This window comes from Limanda limanda, chromosome 8 (genome assembly GCF_963576545.1).
Source record: "Limanda limanda chromosome 8, fLimLim1.1, whole genome shotgun sequence".
Taxonomy (NCBI): Eukaryota; Metazoa; Chordata; class Actinopteri; order Pleuronectiformes; family Pleuronectidae; genus Limanda; species Limanda limanda.
In genome coordinates this window covers 29,593,879-29,612,012 of record NC_083643.1, presented here as the reverse complement: position 1 = coordinate 29,612,012, position 18,134 = coordinate 29,593,879, and the positions used below count along the sequence as shown (strand labels likewise).

The window sequence follows — 18,134 nt, the reverse complement described above, 5'->3', positions numbered from 1 at the left end:
TCAGGCGTCTGTAGTATTCCCTCGGAGGTTCGTTCTTCCTCTGCATGACCGCAAAGGCACTTAGGGTGGCAGAGGCCTGGTCGGTGAAGGTTGAGTACTCTTCTCGCAGGGCCTCACGGAGTTCATAGTAGTGATCTCTGGTGGCAGGGGGAAGTGTTTCCATGAATGCATGGACGCTCCTGTCTGTTGTTTTCCAGATCAGCTTCAGCCTCTCTCTGGATGATGGATTTGGTAAATCCCAGAGACAACGTTGGACCTCCCGAAGGTAATCGTCTATGTTGGACCCTTGGCTGTCTGGGTCGAAGCGATCAATGTCTCTGGCAAGGGACTCTAGCTGCCGGGTGCGGATTCCCTCTCCTTGAGGGGGTGCTGGATCATCAGAGTCTTCTGAATCGGATTCGTCACGGTATTCATCATAGCGGTGAACATCTCTTGCAGTGGAGGACCATCCAGGCCGCAACCGTGAGTCATAGTGCGCCTCTGCCTGAGTGGCAGCCGGGGCACTGAAGCCAGCCATGTCTCTTGCTAGCTGGGAATATCCTCCAGCCCTCCAGGGCGGAGTCCTTCTGTCGTGGTGTGGATCAGCATGGCTCCGTGCAGGATGTGTTCTTTCTGGCTGGAGTGGATGCTTAGTGTCCGCTGGACAGGCATTTGATGTTGCCTCATAGCGGTCCCAGGTCACTGCACGTCTAGGGGTTGAGTCCGGCTTCCCCCTTGGTGTTGAGTTGGTCGGAGCTGTCGACTGCTGGGTGTGTCTGGCTCTCCAGAGTGAAGCTTCCTCTGCATGAGGGTTGTGTAGCTGTGCCTGCAGCTTTTCTCCCAGTGTCTCTGCTCCGCTGGCTCCACCGGGGTTGACGTCAGCTCCTGGCCCTGTCATCAGGGATATCAGCTCGAGGGGGGGCAGCTCTGTTTGACTGTGCCCCCATTTCTGCTGACCTTTGACCTGCGCGTGCTCCTGCACCGCCTGGTCCTGTTCTTTGCGGGTCTCGATGATATGCCGCAGGTGGGAGTTTTGCTCCTGCTCCGCTCGACATGCGGCTTGCATGGCCTGGAGCTCTTCCGCATGTTCTTGGGCCTGCAGCTTGGCTCTCTGCTGGTAGAGGAGTGTCAGTTGGCCCAGAACGTCGGATATTTTCAGTTGCGGGCCAGTGGGGTTGTAGAGGTGCATAGTCAGTTCTTCAATCTTACGATCGCAGGTACTTAAATCATACTCACTCACCGCATCATTAGAAAAATTAATCAGGCTGGCTACAGTCTCTGATAGGACCTCTGGTCCTGAGGGAGCACTTGCCCCATGGTGATACATGCTACTCATCTTCTGAGTGCGAAAAGACACCTGGTGGACTGCTCAAGCTCGCTTGGATAAAAGCGGGTAAAACGCTTAATTAACACTACACAACAAGATACACAGGTGAGCTTCACCCTGTGTCTATAAAGTAGCAATGAAGGATAGCTCGGTGGCTCAATCCTTAAGACCTAGTTGGTCAACAACTAGTCTTCTCAAAACTAGTCTCTCAAATCTAGTTTGTCTCCTTAAGATCAAAAAGCATGCAGAAAATCTCCTATACAAATTACCAACTACTGCAACGCAGTCAGCAACCAACCATAGTTACACAAAAGTGTGCTTAGCAAAGGGAATTAAGCATAAAGAAAATTCAAAGAGAAATTAGTTTCGAACCTATGTCTCTCTTCAAAAATTAATCATAATTATTGTGCATTAATGACACAACCACTTATATGCTAGAAGCAACCAACCACGGATACACAAGGCACTAGTATACCTGCTTGGGACAGGTGCAAAGGGATTAAAATAAAATTTTTCAAAGAGAAATAAATTTCCAGAATTATTTTTCTCTTTTCTTAAATTATTTATGATTCTTGTGCCTCGAGAACACAAACACCGATTGCAATCTGCAGCCAATTACGGATACACCAGGCACTGGTATACCGGTTTGGTAAAAGTTCAAATGAATTAAAAATAAAACTTTGCAAAGAAGAATACATTTCCAAAATAATTTTCTTCTTCAACAACGAATCATGATCAATACCAAATGAGAGAAAGGAAAAAAAAATATTTGAAAAGAAAAAAATTTAAATTTTTCGAAAAAATAATGTCAATATTTTAATATTAACGATTACTTAATAAACATTTATCATAAATGATAAATGTCAAATTAATAATGTCAATATTTTAATATTAACGATTACTTAATAAACATTTATCATTATGAGACTGATAATTATAGCTTGATATCGTTGGCCCCTGGAAACCAGGGTGGTGCCCCTCTACGATAAGTTATGGCCTTATCATTTTTAATTATTTTTAATAAATAATCTTTTATTATTTTAATAATCATATTTCATGACTATTAATAATTAGCCAACGTCAAGTCTACTCCTATTGCACAACAGTAGTGCGAAGTCAAGTTAGTTGGTTTAGGTAAGGCTACATTTTAGCTAGACCTCAGATAATATTGTAACGGACTGGTTGTTAGGTTTATGTTCTGTTTGATTGCTTTGTGTTTTTTATGACTTATGTTCAGTTAAGTACACCATGTTAAATAAGTATTGAGATGTCCTGAGGGTCAGTGAACAGGTCGGGGTGGGGCACGTGACAGTTCTGGACCAATGGCTGTGGGGTGATGTGGGAAGGCAGGCGCTCATTGACCGGTGAGTTGGCGGGTCAAGGGTGAATGAGAAAGGGGAGTGAAGAATACGGTGGTGGATGTTAGGAGTGTCGGAGTTAAGAACAAGAAGTGTGTCTTGTTCATTGGACTTTAAAAAAGTTACACATAAAGAGAGAAGTTCCCTGTCATCTATAAGCAAGGAAGCTACAATATGAATGTGTTCACCCTTCAAATTCATTATTTGTCATTAAGTTGCATGCAGTTCATCGTTCTCATAAAAATGAACGCGTTCTTTTAAACTCGTTCATGCACAATAGAGATGAGCCGGATACTCGGCTGAAACGAGTTTCCGGTACGGATAAAGCACTTTTGCCGAGCACGAGTATTATACGAGTAATACGAGTCAATATCTGTGCTCAGACTGAATGAAAATCCTCACACAGCGTCACAGCGCTCCTCCCCTTCACACAGCGCTCTGCTCACTCACTTACTCACAGAACAGCTCTCTGTCTCTGTCACTCAGGTTCGCGGGTCTTTAAAGTTTGTTTTTATTTCAGTTTGTACTTACTTATTAACCATCAGAGTTCTGTTAAACGTGGGTTCGTTCAGACGTGGTGCTGGTAGAAAGTGACTCGCGTTGCGTCTCTGCCTGTCGGGGCTGCATCGCTCTTGTTCACATGAATGTGATTATACCGTGTTTGTTTTAATTATCCTCATCCGAAGCAGGAGAGACCCGCGTCTCCTGTTAATCTTGTCACAGTCTCCCCGCCCCCCTCTCTCTCTCTGTCTCTCTCTTATTCACACACACACACACACACACACACACACACACACACACACACCTGGTGTGGAAATAAATTTCAAAAAAATAAAAAAATCATAAAAAAATTTCAAAGTTAAAAAGGAAAGTTATGTTGAGTATGAAAACACTTGTTATTACATTTCACTTCATAATTGCAACAGCATGTGTTGTATTCATTGTTGCAAAACTTGTTCTGTAAATAGTTTGTTTGCTATTGTGATCAAAATCATTGATCTGAAGCTCAATGCTGATGCTGTCCTGTTATAGTTTTCTAATCAGCAATAAATATAACAATTTCTGATCAACCCATATCAATTGCATGCTTAAAATAACATACTGGTTAAAACCCCGCCCGTTTCAAGACAACCCGGGTTAGGCCCCGCCCACTCCAAGTACGGATACAGATAATTCACAAATTCTTTCTGAATGAGGTTTCATCTTTTAAGCCATTAGCTCACTCGCCAGAAAGCAAATGTTGTTAAAACTGCCTATTGAGCACCAGACTCTTCCAAAGATCATTATATTTATCTTCAGAGCAGATGCTCTTTCAAATAGTGAGTTTAGCTGCACCTTTTTCATCACTGTACATTCCCATAAACTATTGACACTGGCTTATCTTTATCTTTTATCTATTTCTATTAGAAAGTGCAACATTTTGCATCTCCTTTCCACCTTAATAAACTGTTACAGATCACACCATTGACAAGACAAGAGTTTCAGATTTTGCTGTGGGCAGCTCCACTCTTCTGCTGCACTTTGGAAGATGTGTGCAGTGTTTTCCATTAATTACCCAGATGGTGACATTCCACTTCTCACTTCTGCAGCAGCTGCATGAAGCACACTTCCACTTCACTTAATAACAGCAGTATCAGTATATTGATTACTAGCATTGCACGAATCAGAGATTTTTTAATTAGTGAAAGCAGACACCACTAATGAAACACAAACAATTTAACCAAATAGGTTTTTGCAAAAACAGATGTTGGGGATTGTGGGCAAGTTCTTTAAATCAGTATGAGCCTGAACACCACATATTATCAGTAGCATAGACTGTCCTGACAGCCCTACTGTATGTAAAATAGGTATAATATTTGTGTCATTTATGCTTGCTGTTATGTTATTATTATTTATACTATATATTTCTAGTATTGTTAGCATTGCTTTTTCTTTTATTTGTATTTTGTTTATTAGAAATACTGAATGAGTTACAATTAATGAATGAATGAGTAACAGGAGTTATAATTAAACAATTAGACACCAGGACTGTTATCTCTGCTGAATACTTCTGACATAAAAGATACAACAGTAAATGGTAAGTAAGTGTAGATGTTTCTGACATCCATCTTATTTTCTGTCTCTTTCTCACTCTCTTCCTCAGAAACCTGTCCAAGAATCCCATGTTGTCCACATTATCCTGGCAGATCTTTGAACCTGTGCAGATCTTTGAACTGTAAGAGTTTTTATGAGTTTTGAAGCCACTGTCTTTTTGTCAAGTTGCATTCTCATTACGACTTATCTTAAAGTTCTTTGTATAAAAGTGAAAAATCAAGGCTAACAAGTTGTAGGAAACATGACATACACACACAACCAAGAAGATCTATCTAACCCTAACCTTAATCTATCTGTTTGCTATATTAACAGATTTTACTGCCAGGCCTTGTTCACAGAAACCTATTGACTTGAATACATTATTACATACATTAGCTGACATATACAGTACTATTTTTATGGGGGGGGGGTATCAAATAGCCAAAATTACATATTGTCTCCTTTCAATGCGATGTGCACTGTAGCCCAAAATATCCACCTGTATTAGGAAAAAAAAAAGAGAAGGTTTGTGTCCTGCAAATGTAATATCAGATTTTTAAGGGAATAAGTGGTTGCTGTGGCAACAGGCAATTTACCAAGAGCAATGTAATTCTCTCTTTGCTCCATTACATTGTAGTACAGATGGAGGATTATAGTTGATTAATGATCCAACACAGATAAACATGTTCCGAATAAATGTTGGAACATATGAAGTACAAATGGAAGAAGGAAGTGTATGAGTGATCTATTTTCTTAGAAAAAGTTAAAATATGGATTAGGGTGTGTAACAAATCCCTGCGTTACCGTGAGTTCCTCGTCATGAACATAAGGGGAATCAGGTAGGTGTCTCTCTTTATTTGCACTGGCACACATACAAATATACATGGCCAGACAAGCTCTTCATGTGCTGTCTCCTGGTTCCCGGCGAACGCCGCGCCCCAGCGCGCTACCGCTGATAAAGAGGAGAGAGTCATTAGTTGAACTGGAACACCTGTGTACAATCAGTCTCTCTCCCTGGCACAGCTCCCAGAACCCCATCTCCACTCTCTCCCTCCTGCAGCCGACGCTGATCACGCCCCACTACCACAGGGTGAATTTGGGGTTTGTGGGAAATTTGATAATATGGGACATGTATTTCCTTGTTCTAACAGGACTTACACTACTTTTAGTTATTCCACTTTATCAAATATGATTGAAAATGTGGGACACCATGCTTTGGGTAATCTGCGACAGTCCCTCACATTCTCTAAATAAGGAAATACGCATTTAAAGACTCCTGAAGTAAAACTAAAAAGATAAAAATAGAGATATAGCATATGGTCTACAGTTGTCAGACAGGAGTTAATGGTAAATTCAATTTGTCCCTGCCTGTCTGAACTGATTGTCTTGTTAGCTGACTAGCACATAATCAGTTCGTGCTCTTGGACTGAGATGATCCAAAATAACAGTGTCTGTCCTGTGGTCTGCAGCCATTGGTTTCCCCAAACATGTAGAGAAAACAATGGGATGATCGATGAGGATGGTGTTTAACCTTCTGTCTGTTCCCTGAGTAGCCCCAATAAACTTTTTTTTTTTTTTTTAATAGGATCAATTTTATTAGTAATTTTCTAGGAAATTTTTTCATTACGCTTTGAAAAAATTGGTAATATTGATCCAGGTGATGCAGTTATTTTTTTGGGCCCAATAAGTGTCTCAGATTACAAAGTGACCTGTCCCAAATTATCAAATTCAGGCTTAATTTTCTCTTTTGATACAGACTAATTCCACAAACATCTTTCTATATTTATGTGGAATGCATACCTCGCGAACCGTTCATCTAATTGACTTCACACTTCACACACATGTAATGTGTGACTTCACACATTACATTTGTAATGTAGATTGTCCAAGAAAGTACAGTCCTGGAAGAACAACAACTCATCACTGGCCAGTTAAGGTCAGCAGTGCCTCTACTTCCTCCGTAAACTGAAGAGAGCAAGAATTGACAGCAGCCAACCGCAGGAGCCTTCAGTGCACCGTGAATGCAGCTGAGAGGATCAACAGTGCCTCACTCCCGTCCCTCCAGGACATCTACAACACCTTCGTAGTCCAAAAAGCCACAAGCATTGTGAGCGACCCAACCCACTTTTCAGTTTTCTTCCATCTGCAAAATGATTCTGGAGCCTTCGTGCTGGTTCCAACAGGCTGCAAAACAGCTTCATCCACCAGGCTGTCAGGATTCTTAACTCTCGCCCCCAAGGACTTTATCATTATTCCTTTTCTGGAATGAATTTTGATAGCTTTGATATAATTTACTTAAAGGGATTCTACATGACAAATATGCCTTATTCTTGTGTAAAAGGTTTTGTTGGTTTGGCATGTAGCTCATGAGATTTTGTTAATACCGTCAATTCTCTTCTTTTCTCTCCAGTCATTTAGAGGAGGTGGTGTTCACCTGCGGCTGTCAGATCCGCTGGCTGCAACTATGGCAGCAGAGAGGAGAGGCAGGTCTAAGCAGCCAACAGTTATATTGTGCTGATGGCGACAGGGAGATAATGTTGCGTGATATGAACATTAGCAGTTGTGGTAAGTTTCAAGTAGTGCTGCACCTAACGATAATACATTTTGTATTACTCGATTAATATATTTGTTGAAGTGTTGTTGTTGATATTTTTAAGCCTTTTAATTCCTAGCACTGAATTTCTAGCACTGAATTTACCCTGAAATGTTAATGTAAATGTATTTTTACACTGGATTTCAGTCTTCACATTTTTCCACTTATATTTTTCAATGTTCACAAATTCAGAATCAAAAATTCAAGCTTTTAAAATTTACTTTATAAAAAGTTGGTCAAATTCCACAGCTAAAATTCAGATGCCAAAATTTGAGTGCTAAAATTCAGATTAAACATCCAGGGTACCAAGTATAAGCAATTGGCTAGAGATTTGGTTCACATCGAACCAAATCTCTGGCCAATTAAGTCATGTTCCAGTGGTCATGTGATGCCTGAGATGGGTAAGACGAGAGAGAGATTCACCCATAGACTGTATTTATAATTCATCTTTATTGACATCGTGTTCACTCAGTTCTCTTACATTTACTATGTTTCTGTTGTTATCATTCACTGGAGAAAAAAACGACAGCTTTATTAGGGCCCGAGCACAGTGTGAGGACCTTATTGATTTAGCTTCGATAAATAGCCATGAGTTCATCGGGTTTTAGCACTGTTCTCCAGTAACAACAGACACATCGGAGCTGATATCCGGTTTGTTCAGTGAGTAAACTATTGTTTTATTCAAGTTTTAAAGTTTTTAACTTCATATATGTTCTCTATTCTCCACGAAAGATACTGTGTGTTTCTAGGTGTTCTGATTGGAGAAGAGCAAACTGTTAGCATGCTAGTAACTGTCCCAGTGATTGTGAAGTACGATGCTAACCGAGCTAGCTAGTTAGCCGATAGCTTTGCAATGCCAGGCCTATCAGTTCCCTCAGGGCTGCTACCCTGAGTTTACCTGGTGTTAAAGTTAAGCTCAATAAAGATGTAGATTTAAAGTCGATGAAGACATGTTGATAGTTCAGTTTAACATGTTTAGGTTACTTTTTACATGTGGTTAAACAGTAGCATTAGCTTCCTGTGTTTTGTTGCAATTACGTGCTGTATGTCTACAGTTAATCAGGTAAAAATCACATCAAAGTAATTCATATCACATCAATACATGTTTCTGACTTGACCCCTTCCCCGGAGTCCCTGTGGCTTATCGTCCGCAGATCCAGGGCCGCAGCTGTGGCCACATCATCATAGATTGCGATTTGTGAATCGCGTGTTGGTGGTCGCGGTGGTGGATCCACTGTGGTGGATTCTATGTTGGCCGGCTGATCGTAGTGGGAATGGTGGATCCTTTGTCGGGTTGGCGTCAGATAATGGTGGTGGACCACGACCGAGATGGCAGCTGTTGATGACTCCTAACTGGCGGCAGTGGACAATGACTGTGGACTATAGTGGCTTCCGATCTTGATGGTGGATCATGATCTTGCTGGCTGCTGACCATAGACTATGATTGCAGCAATACTGCTTGACATATAGTATTGTAGTTACCCTCATCATTGGTGCTGAAACCTTTAACTTAATGATGTTTTCCTACACTTGACATCTATTTTAAGAGGTGGTAGTAACATTTTTAACATAACTTGCAAATTATTTATCCAGAGTTAGTAAATGGATCAACTTCAGCAGTCACAACCTTCAAATGAAAGTGTTTACCAATGTGACATGAAGAGTCCTCAATCGTTAACAGCTGCAACTGTACAACCTGAAGTTCACCTGGATTAATTGTGACTTCTATAACAAATGTTTACTGCTTTTCAGTTTAAAAAAAATATGTATTAGATATATGTGATTAAGTGTTTACTTAACCTCTGATATTTATGATTAAACCATACTGAGTACATTTTCCATTGACTACACATGACTTGCCTGGTCTTTGCATAGTTACCCCTTTCTTCATAATAAACCAAACAGACACTGGTGAATTAACGTTTTCAGTCATAAAATGTTGTCGAAAGACACATAAGCAAAGTAATAACTCGTATCCTAACTATCAATGATTGGTTTTATTAAAACCAGAATGTAGAAGGCCTGTAATTCATTTCAAACTCCAATAACATGTTCATCAAAGTGTTCTTGTATTATTATCTTGTTGTGCATGTTTCTGCTGTGACTTTTTACCAGATCTGCTCCTAAGAACCATGAGTAGTGAAACAGTTTCATAGATAGCTTTATTGCACTTTAAACTATACATTCATTTATAATCCAACAATAAATGTAGCACTTGATGCAGTCGTCTGTTTACTGTAAGAGTAAAGTCCAAAGACTGGAGTAACACAAGCTGCTCTTACATTTAAATGTTTAACAGTGTTTAGTTTGACTAATGATGTTGATAAAGAAAAAGTCCAGGAGCCATTATTCATTAAAGTTCATGTAGCAGCTCTCATCTGTCTCTTCGTGTTCTGCAGATTAAAACACAGTGGTAGAAAATATTTTAACTATTTAACATTAGCTTACACCAGGGCTGGACTGGGAGAACAAAACGGCCCGGGCATTTTTTGGCTCAGACCGGCCCACATAATTAGCCGAGCACATCTGCCAATAAATTGACGTAACTTATCTTCGTCTTAAAGTAGCTAATATTAAAAGTACTTAAGTATCAAAAGTATCTGGTGTTGAAATGTACTTAAGTATCAAAAGTACAAGAACTAAAATTAAAAATGCAAAGTGCTTTTTATAGTAGGTCTATACAGACACAAAACAACCCAAAATGTTTCTCCTCAAGATTTATCTCAACTGACTGAAAAATTACAACAACAATATGAATATAATGTATATAATGTATAATTTTACCAATTTTGAACCCTAGATGCTGAGGTTCAAATAGTAATGGACCAGTGCATCTGAACTTCTAATTAACTATAAACAAGTGCCTCTTGTGTCTGCCCAAGAACATTAATAAACCACAGTATAACCACTATACTATAGGCACACAAAATAAGACACTATCTCTTATCCTATTCTAGAGGAAGTAAAAGTCGTTACAAGATTTCTGAAGGTGAACCTGCGGAGGGATAGACCAACCTCTCGCGCTGCACCCCCCCCCAACGGCAAACACGCCACCTGCACATCTCAGGAGGGAGGGGGCAGCGAGTGACTGAGTGAGTGAGTGAGTGAGTGAGTGAGAGAGAGAGAGAGAGAGAGAGAGAGAGAGAGAGAGAGCACCGTGGGTAGAGCCGCTGCTCAAGTAACGAGCCAGTTTGGAGAATGTATTGAAAATTGAAAATGCGCGCTCACATGTCTGCCTCCACTCGCTCATCATTGTCGAGTCCTCCTCGCTCGTCTCCCGGCGCACCTGCTGCTGCTGGGCTGGTGAACCCGGCACCACATAGGTCCGTCAGTTTGGCACATTTAGCAGCCTCCACCTCCAGAGACTTCAGCTTTTTTTCCCGATGCTTCTCAGCGCCACCCGGGCGTTTTTTTACTCTTATTATCCATTAAGTTAAGTTTCTGTCTCAGCAGCAGCCAGTCCCGCGACTCCCCCCGCCAATGCCATGAGGTCCCGCCTCACCCGCCCCCGGTTTGTGTTGTGATTGACAGCACTGTCAGGGCTCTCTGAGCCTGTCAGCCCATGATTGATTGACAATGACAAACAATAGACCAATAATATGTGTCGATGCTGGCAACACACTGCTAGCCCTCTGTAGCCAATTGGCCGGCCCAATTGGAGGGAATTTAGAGAGGAAGAAGAGAAAAAAAACAAAACAACAACATAGCGGACCAGACCGGCCCACATTGGGTCAACGGCCCACCGGGATTATGCCCGGTATGCCAGATGGCCAGTCCACCCCTGGCTCACACACTCACTTCAGCTACAATTCTGAAATATGTGGATATGTGCACGACTGGTTTTTCAGATTTTAAAACATAAACATACTTCATATGATGGAAGCTAACTGTGTTAGCAGCTAGTTCTCAGTGCAGTAGGGAGTACGGTGTAAGGGGGCCCACTCAAGTTGAGAGGTCAGAGGTCAGACCCAGCTCCTCCTTCTTGTGAAACAATCGATTGCTTATCCTTGGTATCCCTGATGTTTAATCTGAATTGTAGCATTCGAATTTTGGCATTTGAATTTGAGCAACTTGAATATGTATACTTTGAATGTTTCAAACTTGAATTTTTGATTCTGAATTTAAGAACATTGAAAAAGGAGCGAATCAAATAAAACACTACATTACTTCATGTACTGATCAGGTGCTGATAAGTAGTGATGAGTTTATTAGTTAAAGTGAGAACAGAGTGGAGGAGGACACAGAAACTCCAGCTTGGTACAAACCAATTGCAGCTTCTGCTCTGATCACTGCGCAGTTGTGACTCAACGTAGTCACTTACCGGCTGCTTTACGGTAACAAGCTCTGATCTCACTGCATGTCTCAGACTGAGCGAGTGATTGGGGGCTTGGCCCCGGGGCCTGTGTGCATATGAGAATGGACATAAATAGTCCCATGAAATAAATAAATGCGGCATAATGAAATTAAATAACCGTAAAATAAATAAATGTCATCTTTGAAAAACATTTTGAAATGAGTCATTGTATTTATTTAAGTAAATGGATTCAGTTATATATTTATATTTTTTTGCCATATATTTTTTATTTCAGGGTTTATCTCATAGCAATATTTATTTATTTATCTATTTATTTATTGACCTATTTATTTAATTTAGACTTAAATGGCATTCCATAGATTATTGTCAGTTTCCGCAGTGAGTCCAGTGTCAAAGACTGAATATTCTGCCTCTTCATATTGTTTTTTTTCCTTGTCATCTTGTTTGTCTTCCTGGTTTACTCTGCAGGGGGTATTTTGAATTAATTAAATGCCAGTTTGAATAAAATCATTTTATTGATCTGTATGAGCCCTGACCTCAGCTGCACCCAAGAAAATACACATACATTTCATGTATGATGTATTTATTTCATATATATGTATTTCATGTACTGGAACAAAGTTTGTGAGCCTTGCTAACCAACATGTTGGACCACACTGATGCTTATGTTATATTTTCTGTCATGTGCCTTCTCTCTCAGATTTGCCAGATATCAGTGTCAGCCACAGCAACCTCACAGTTATCGAGGGTGATCGTGTAACTGCAATCTGCAATGGCTCTGGATCGCCATTACCTGAGGTGGACTGGCCTGTGAAAGGCTTACACTCCATAAATGCACAAGAGGTAGGAAGCACGCTCGTGCATATGCGCGCACACACGCACACACACACAAAATCTTAAATAAACAACAGCTAGATTAGGGAGTGTTGCATTTTCCAAGTTATGCTGGCATTTGCCTCATAAATAATCTATGTGAATCTGTGGGCATCATCATTGATATGAGTTGCAGCAGATATAGACCATTGTACAGCAGCGGAATTTCACTCAGAGTGGAAGTTTTGGTCTTAATTGATCAATTAGCTGTAGTTAGTTAGACAAAATCATGGAGAGCAAAGTGGCAGTTTTGTCTAAACATATAGTACATAGTATATTGTGTGATTTAGAATCGGCTATTGATATTAGTACAGCATGAATACATCGATTTTAATGAATTCCACTTATTAAACTTTGTTTTTTTCAGTGCTAGTCTCTACCATAGACGGTATATTATTGTCATGTGAAGACTATTTAAATTTAGCAGTCGCTGGCAATGAAATGCTTGGGTCACAGGCTCTCTTCATGCAATGGTCAAAATATTACACAAGCAAAAAATGTAAATATATATAGAATAGAATATCAAAAAAATGTAATAAGATATACAAAAAATATATACAAATAAGGTTAGGCTGATATGGTAAGGAGCAGAGTTTTGAGGAATTATGGCAGATTGGAGGAGTTTGAAAGTTCAATGCCCTGGGGGATGAAACTGTCTCTGAGCCTGGTGGTGTTGGCCTGGATGCTGCGGTAACTTTGGCCAGATGGCACCAGGCACAACAGTTTATGGCTGTTGGGAAAAGGGTCTTTAATGATCAAGTTGGCCTTCTTCCTACACCAGCCCTTGGAGGCACCGGTGTTGAGAGTCAGGGGGGAGGATGTGGCTCTGCCTATCCGCACAGCCTGGGGTCTGCCAGTCAGGATGTTTAGGATCCAACTACAGAGGACGATGTTGAGCCCAAGGTCTCTGAGCTTGGTGACGAATTTCAGGCGCACGATGGTATTGAATGCTGAACTGTAGTCAATGAAAAGCATTCTCACATATATTTCCCTCTGGTCCAGGTGGGAGAGGACAGTGTGTAGGGTGAGGGAGGTGGCATCTGCAGTCAATCTATTTGGCCTGTAGGCAGACAGAAGTGGGTCCAGTGAGTCAGGGAGGGAAGAGATGATGAAGGGTTTGACTAGCCGCTCAAAACACTTCAATGATGGTGGAGGTGAGTGCTACTGGGTGATAGTAGTTCAGACAGAGGATTTTTGTTTTCTTTGGAACAGGGACAAGGATGGTCTCTTTGAAGCATGTGGGGACTACAGACTGGAGCAGTGATAGGTTGAAAATGTCTGTGAACACATCAACCAGGTAATCTGCAGCAACCTTGAGAGCTCGGCCAGGGATGCCATCAGGTCCAGGTGCCTTGCGTGTGTTAATCAGTTTAAGTGATCTCCACACATCTGCCCTTGATATTACAAGGGGGCTGCGGTCCTCCTTGGCCTCTTGTATCTCAACAGCTGGGAAGATGCTCCCAAAGCGTGAATAAAAGGTGTTCAGTTCATCTGGCACTAGGGCTTCTGGTTTGGGAATGTTCGTACAGTAATCCTCGGTATGACATCATCGATGCATTTGCTGATGTAGCACATGGTGTCTTCCGTGTATGTGTTTATGTAATTGTCCTGGAACACATACCACTCCGTAGTGCTGAACCAGTCCCATAGAGCGCAGTCTGATTGGTCTGGACTGCTGAATGGTTCGAGTCACCGGTCCGTCACGTTTGAGTCAAATAGTAATGGACTAGTGCATCTGAACTTCTAGGGACAACAAAGTACCAACTCAACAGAATAAACAAGTGCCTTTTTTGCCTAAGAACACTAATAGACCACAGTATAACCACTAAAAAATACTGTAAATATCACTAAAAATTGACCTTCCACTTTCTAATCAGTGGCAAGAATGCCCTACAATGCCCTTTATGATAACTATAGTTTTCCTCTTTTGTTAACAGCCTGCACAGTGCTAGTACAGAGAAGAAAAAATCGCTGGACAGAGTCTAGTTTTGCTGCAGGCCAAATTTCAGACAGAATAATAAAGACTGAACTGAACCGAGCTCCTGCATGAGCACCTGGATACTTCTAAAGGCAATAAATGGATTGGGAATGTGCATGCGTTGATTAATCCTTGACCACACACATCGCTACTACCCATTGGATGGTTTAGGGAAGTCCTGGGATTGGCCCTGCCAGAGTTGGTCACGGCCCTGGCGGAGCGTCGAGAAGACGATCAAACTGCACTCTCTAGAGGAAGTCAAACTTGTAACAGGGTTTCTGATGGTGAACCTGCGGAGGGATCATCACCGGTACAGCCTGCTCGACCCCAGTCGACCAAGGCAGCCCGACCAACCTCTGGATGCTTAGGGTCTCGCGCTGCCAAGGTCATGTAAAGGGCATGTAAAGGGCTAATGCCACACATATATGGAAAGCAAGCAAGAGCTTGAATGAGATTCTAAAACATGATTGCAAAATGAACTAAGAACTTCTTGAAAGAAGTAAAATGTACTACAGTTTAAGGCTAATAGTAAGCAGTACACCAAATGGATTACTGCTTAACTCCTTTGTATTCCATACTCAAGGGGCTTTTAATCAGCATAAAAACATTGTCTTATCACACAGATTAACCATTAAGGGATGATATAATCATAATAAATTTATGGTACTATTATTAATTTGATTATTCTGTCCAATTCTCCTTCCAGGCTACAGTCTTCGACAACAACACCATTCATTCCATCAACATAACTTTGGTCAATGTAAGCAGAGACGACAACAACTTCCTGCTAACTTGCACTGCCACCAACATAGTGGGCATGACCAATGCTTCTGTCCAACTAACAGTTCACTGTAAGTACACAGACACATACAAACACACACATTCAGCATTCTCGTTGGCTGGCTCTTAAATGCTCCATTTAATGGTAACTCATTTACTAGTGTTTTCATAGTGCAAAACAGGCCATCCATTATCATTACAGCCATGTACATTTGTGTGTATGTATGTGTGTGTGCGTGCATGTCTGCTAGGTTGCAGTGTGTTTGTATTCATGTGACCACTTAAAGGGGTTTGCATACATATTACAGCTACAGTTCATTATAAAGAAAAATAATAATAAACAAAATTGTATGACTGTGCTTTCATGGTTTTAATTATAAATGTATAACCAAATTTATAAAACATAGCTCATAATGACACCCGTGTTTCAAACCTTCTTGGACCTTCTAGGGCCAATGCTTACGTCCTTACAAGTCAACTGTTTGTGAGGTCTCTATCTAATTAAATGCCACTAGTGGCCATTTGGGAGTGGGAATCCAGAACACATTGGAAAGTTCATAATCAAATCTATGCTGAAACTTAACCCCTACACCACATCATCTTTTATATAGATATATCCCCCATCCTATCCTGCCCCTCCATGTCCTCACACACAACTGATTCAGACCTGGCTGTATCACACATACAGACTGTTTGCACCACTGGCTGAGACAGGTGCCTTTGCAAACGGTTCAAATGAATAGGAACGAGTGTGGTCTTGGCTTTCAGGAAACTGTGGAGGCCAAAAGCCATGATTTCATACACAATTCTCACAACAGCAACAAATCTTCCACAGTATGATACACAATATAACTATCAAAATCCCCAGATCAAGTTTACAGGATTGTAAAGTTGATGGATTTGGAATTATTGACAGTATAGAGGTTGCTTAAATTGCACAAGTATGAACTTGTGTCTAAAGCATAACACAACTAACATCAACTTCCAGTAACCTTACTAACAAAAATATCACAACAATACATGTTCCTCAGGTGATATTTTGGAAATGACTCATGGGAATTAGAGAATAAGTCGTGGCCACAATTTATCAAGTTGGCGGGGACAAAATAAATAACTTGTGGCTATGAAATATGAATCAATTCTTTACTAACTGGATCAGGCAAACTTATCTGAAGAAGCCTCTTAGATGAGAGATGAAATGTTGCACTTAATTACATGATGTAGCCTCTATAATGGGCTCTATGACCCACGACTTAGTATCTCATTCCCATGCAATTTATTTTCAAAATGTTACCATACAAGCTCATAAAACAAAAGAATTGATCAAAGGTAACAGTCAACATTGTTAGTCTAGCTTGATTGAAAGAGGGGAAGAAATGTACTTGCTTTGTTTTTCTCCAATTCATTGGGGATGGGCCAGGCTAAGGAACACAACATCCTTGTTGTGCTAGATTCCACGATGGAACAAGTTTTAGGTTGGGGAGAGCTTCTTTCTGTTGTTCTTTTGTGAAAGGTGCTTGGACGACTTTGTGTAGTGGCTTCTGCTGCTGAAGTACTTAGTCCTTCCAGGATCTCATGTCACTAGCTTGTTGGAATGTTGTAGCAATCTGCTTCAGGCAGGCCTGCATGGAAGAGGACACTGGGTAGAGAGCATGAAGAAGAGATTTTCACTTCTCATGCTGGTGGCTGCAAGATGGGATCACCCGGGTGTGAAAACCTTGGGACTGTAGGTGACTGAATTCTGGTTGCTCTCCTTTGTCTTCAAGACAAAGGAGACATATGGTTAGGCTTTAGGTACAGATGTAGGCCCATTTTTTGGTTCAAAATATTAGGTCACAAAAAATGCTTAAATAATTGCTGTGAAAATCAACTATATTTTTGCTAATTGTCAACAAGATTTTCAACAAGATTTTTCATCTTTCAGTTTTATCTACCCCGGTTTCTCATCCCAAAACCCATTGCTTCCTACTGAACAAATAAATATTTAAAAACACCTCACAAATATACATTGTCGTTAGGTGTTTTTCTAAAACAGCCTGTCAAAATGGGAGGAACTATTCCATTTGTTGAGAGTTATTTTCAGTTGCAGATTATTCCACATTTGTTGTCACATAGGGCAGTAGGTCGGTGTGTGTTGATGGTAATGAATTAGCTTGTCACCCGATGCACAAGTGTGGCTCAGTGTGCAGGAAGTGTTCAGACATTTGTCTTTGTATAGAATTGCTGGATTTGGTCCATATGAGGACTTTTCTAAGAATAAGAAAATAAAGAAAAATGCCATGTCTTTTTTCCATATGATTAATTTGCATGTCATTTACATCTTTCAAACCTGTCGATGCAAGCTCTCACATTAGCGACGGAATTTCATGGTGAATGCAGGTTTTATTTATCGTAGCATGATCAATTTTGCCAAGGTTTCACTTCAGACATGAGCCTTTTTCAGACATGTTCTACGTAGGAACTCCAGTGAATTGTGTCTCGACTTTCTCCACAGTTTGCCTTTCACACAACACGGCAGGAGAAGCTGTTGTGACATGTCACAACTGCAACAAATCCTTCACAGGATTCAGGCGAAGTAGAACAGTGGGCAGAGGTAGGATGCAAACTATGTATTCTGCTGTGGGGATCACGATTTTGTTTACTGCACCTGGACATCTCTATACAGTCTGTTGATTACAGTTGTCTATTTATTTATTTGTATTTAGGTTCTTGCTTGGTTAAGCAAGAACCATGTTTTTCCTACGTTTTGTGACTGAAATGATGTACGGGAACTTCAGCTGCTTCCCTAGATTGACCAGCAGCTGCCAATCCCTCGCCCCCTCTTGGTCTTTAGGTGTGGCTGGGGCTTCAACTCTGCT

General features: G+C 40.9%; 1 protein-coding gene across 1 annotated transcript in view; it reads left to right on the top strand.

Moving 5' to 3' along the window:
• The window catches only part of LOC133009767 (NT-3 growth factor receptor-like), a 108,177-nt gene that overhangs the window by 39,363 nt on the left and 50,680 nt on the right, over positions 1-18,134 (top strand). Inside the window, exons 4-7 of the mRNA XM_061077301.1 lie at positions 4,808-4,879; positions 7,148-7,302; positions 12,346-12,488; positions 15,203-15,347. Coding sequence (XP_060933284.1) covers positions 4,808-4,879; positions 7,148-7,302; positions 12,346-12,488; positions 15,203-15,347 — 515 coding nt within the window. The remainder of the gene's footprint in view (positions 1-4,807; positions 4,880-7,147; positions 7,303-12,345; positions 12,489-15,202; positions 15,348-18,134) is intronic.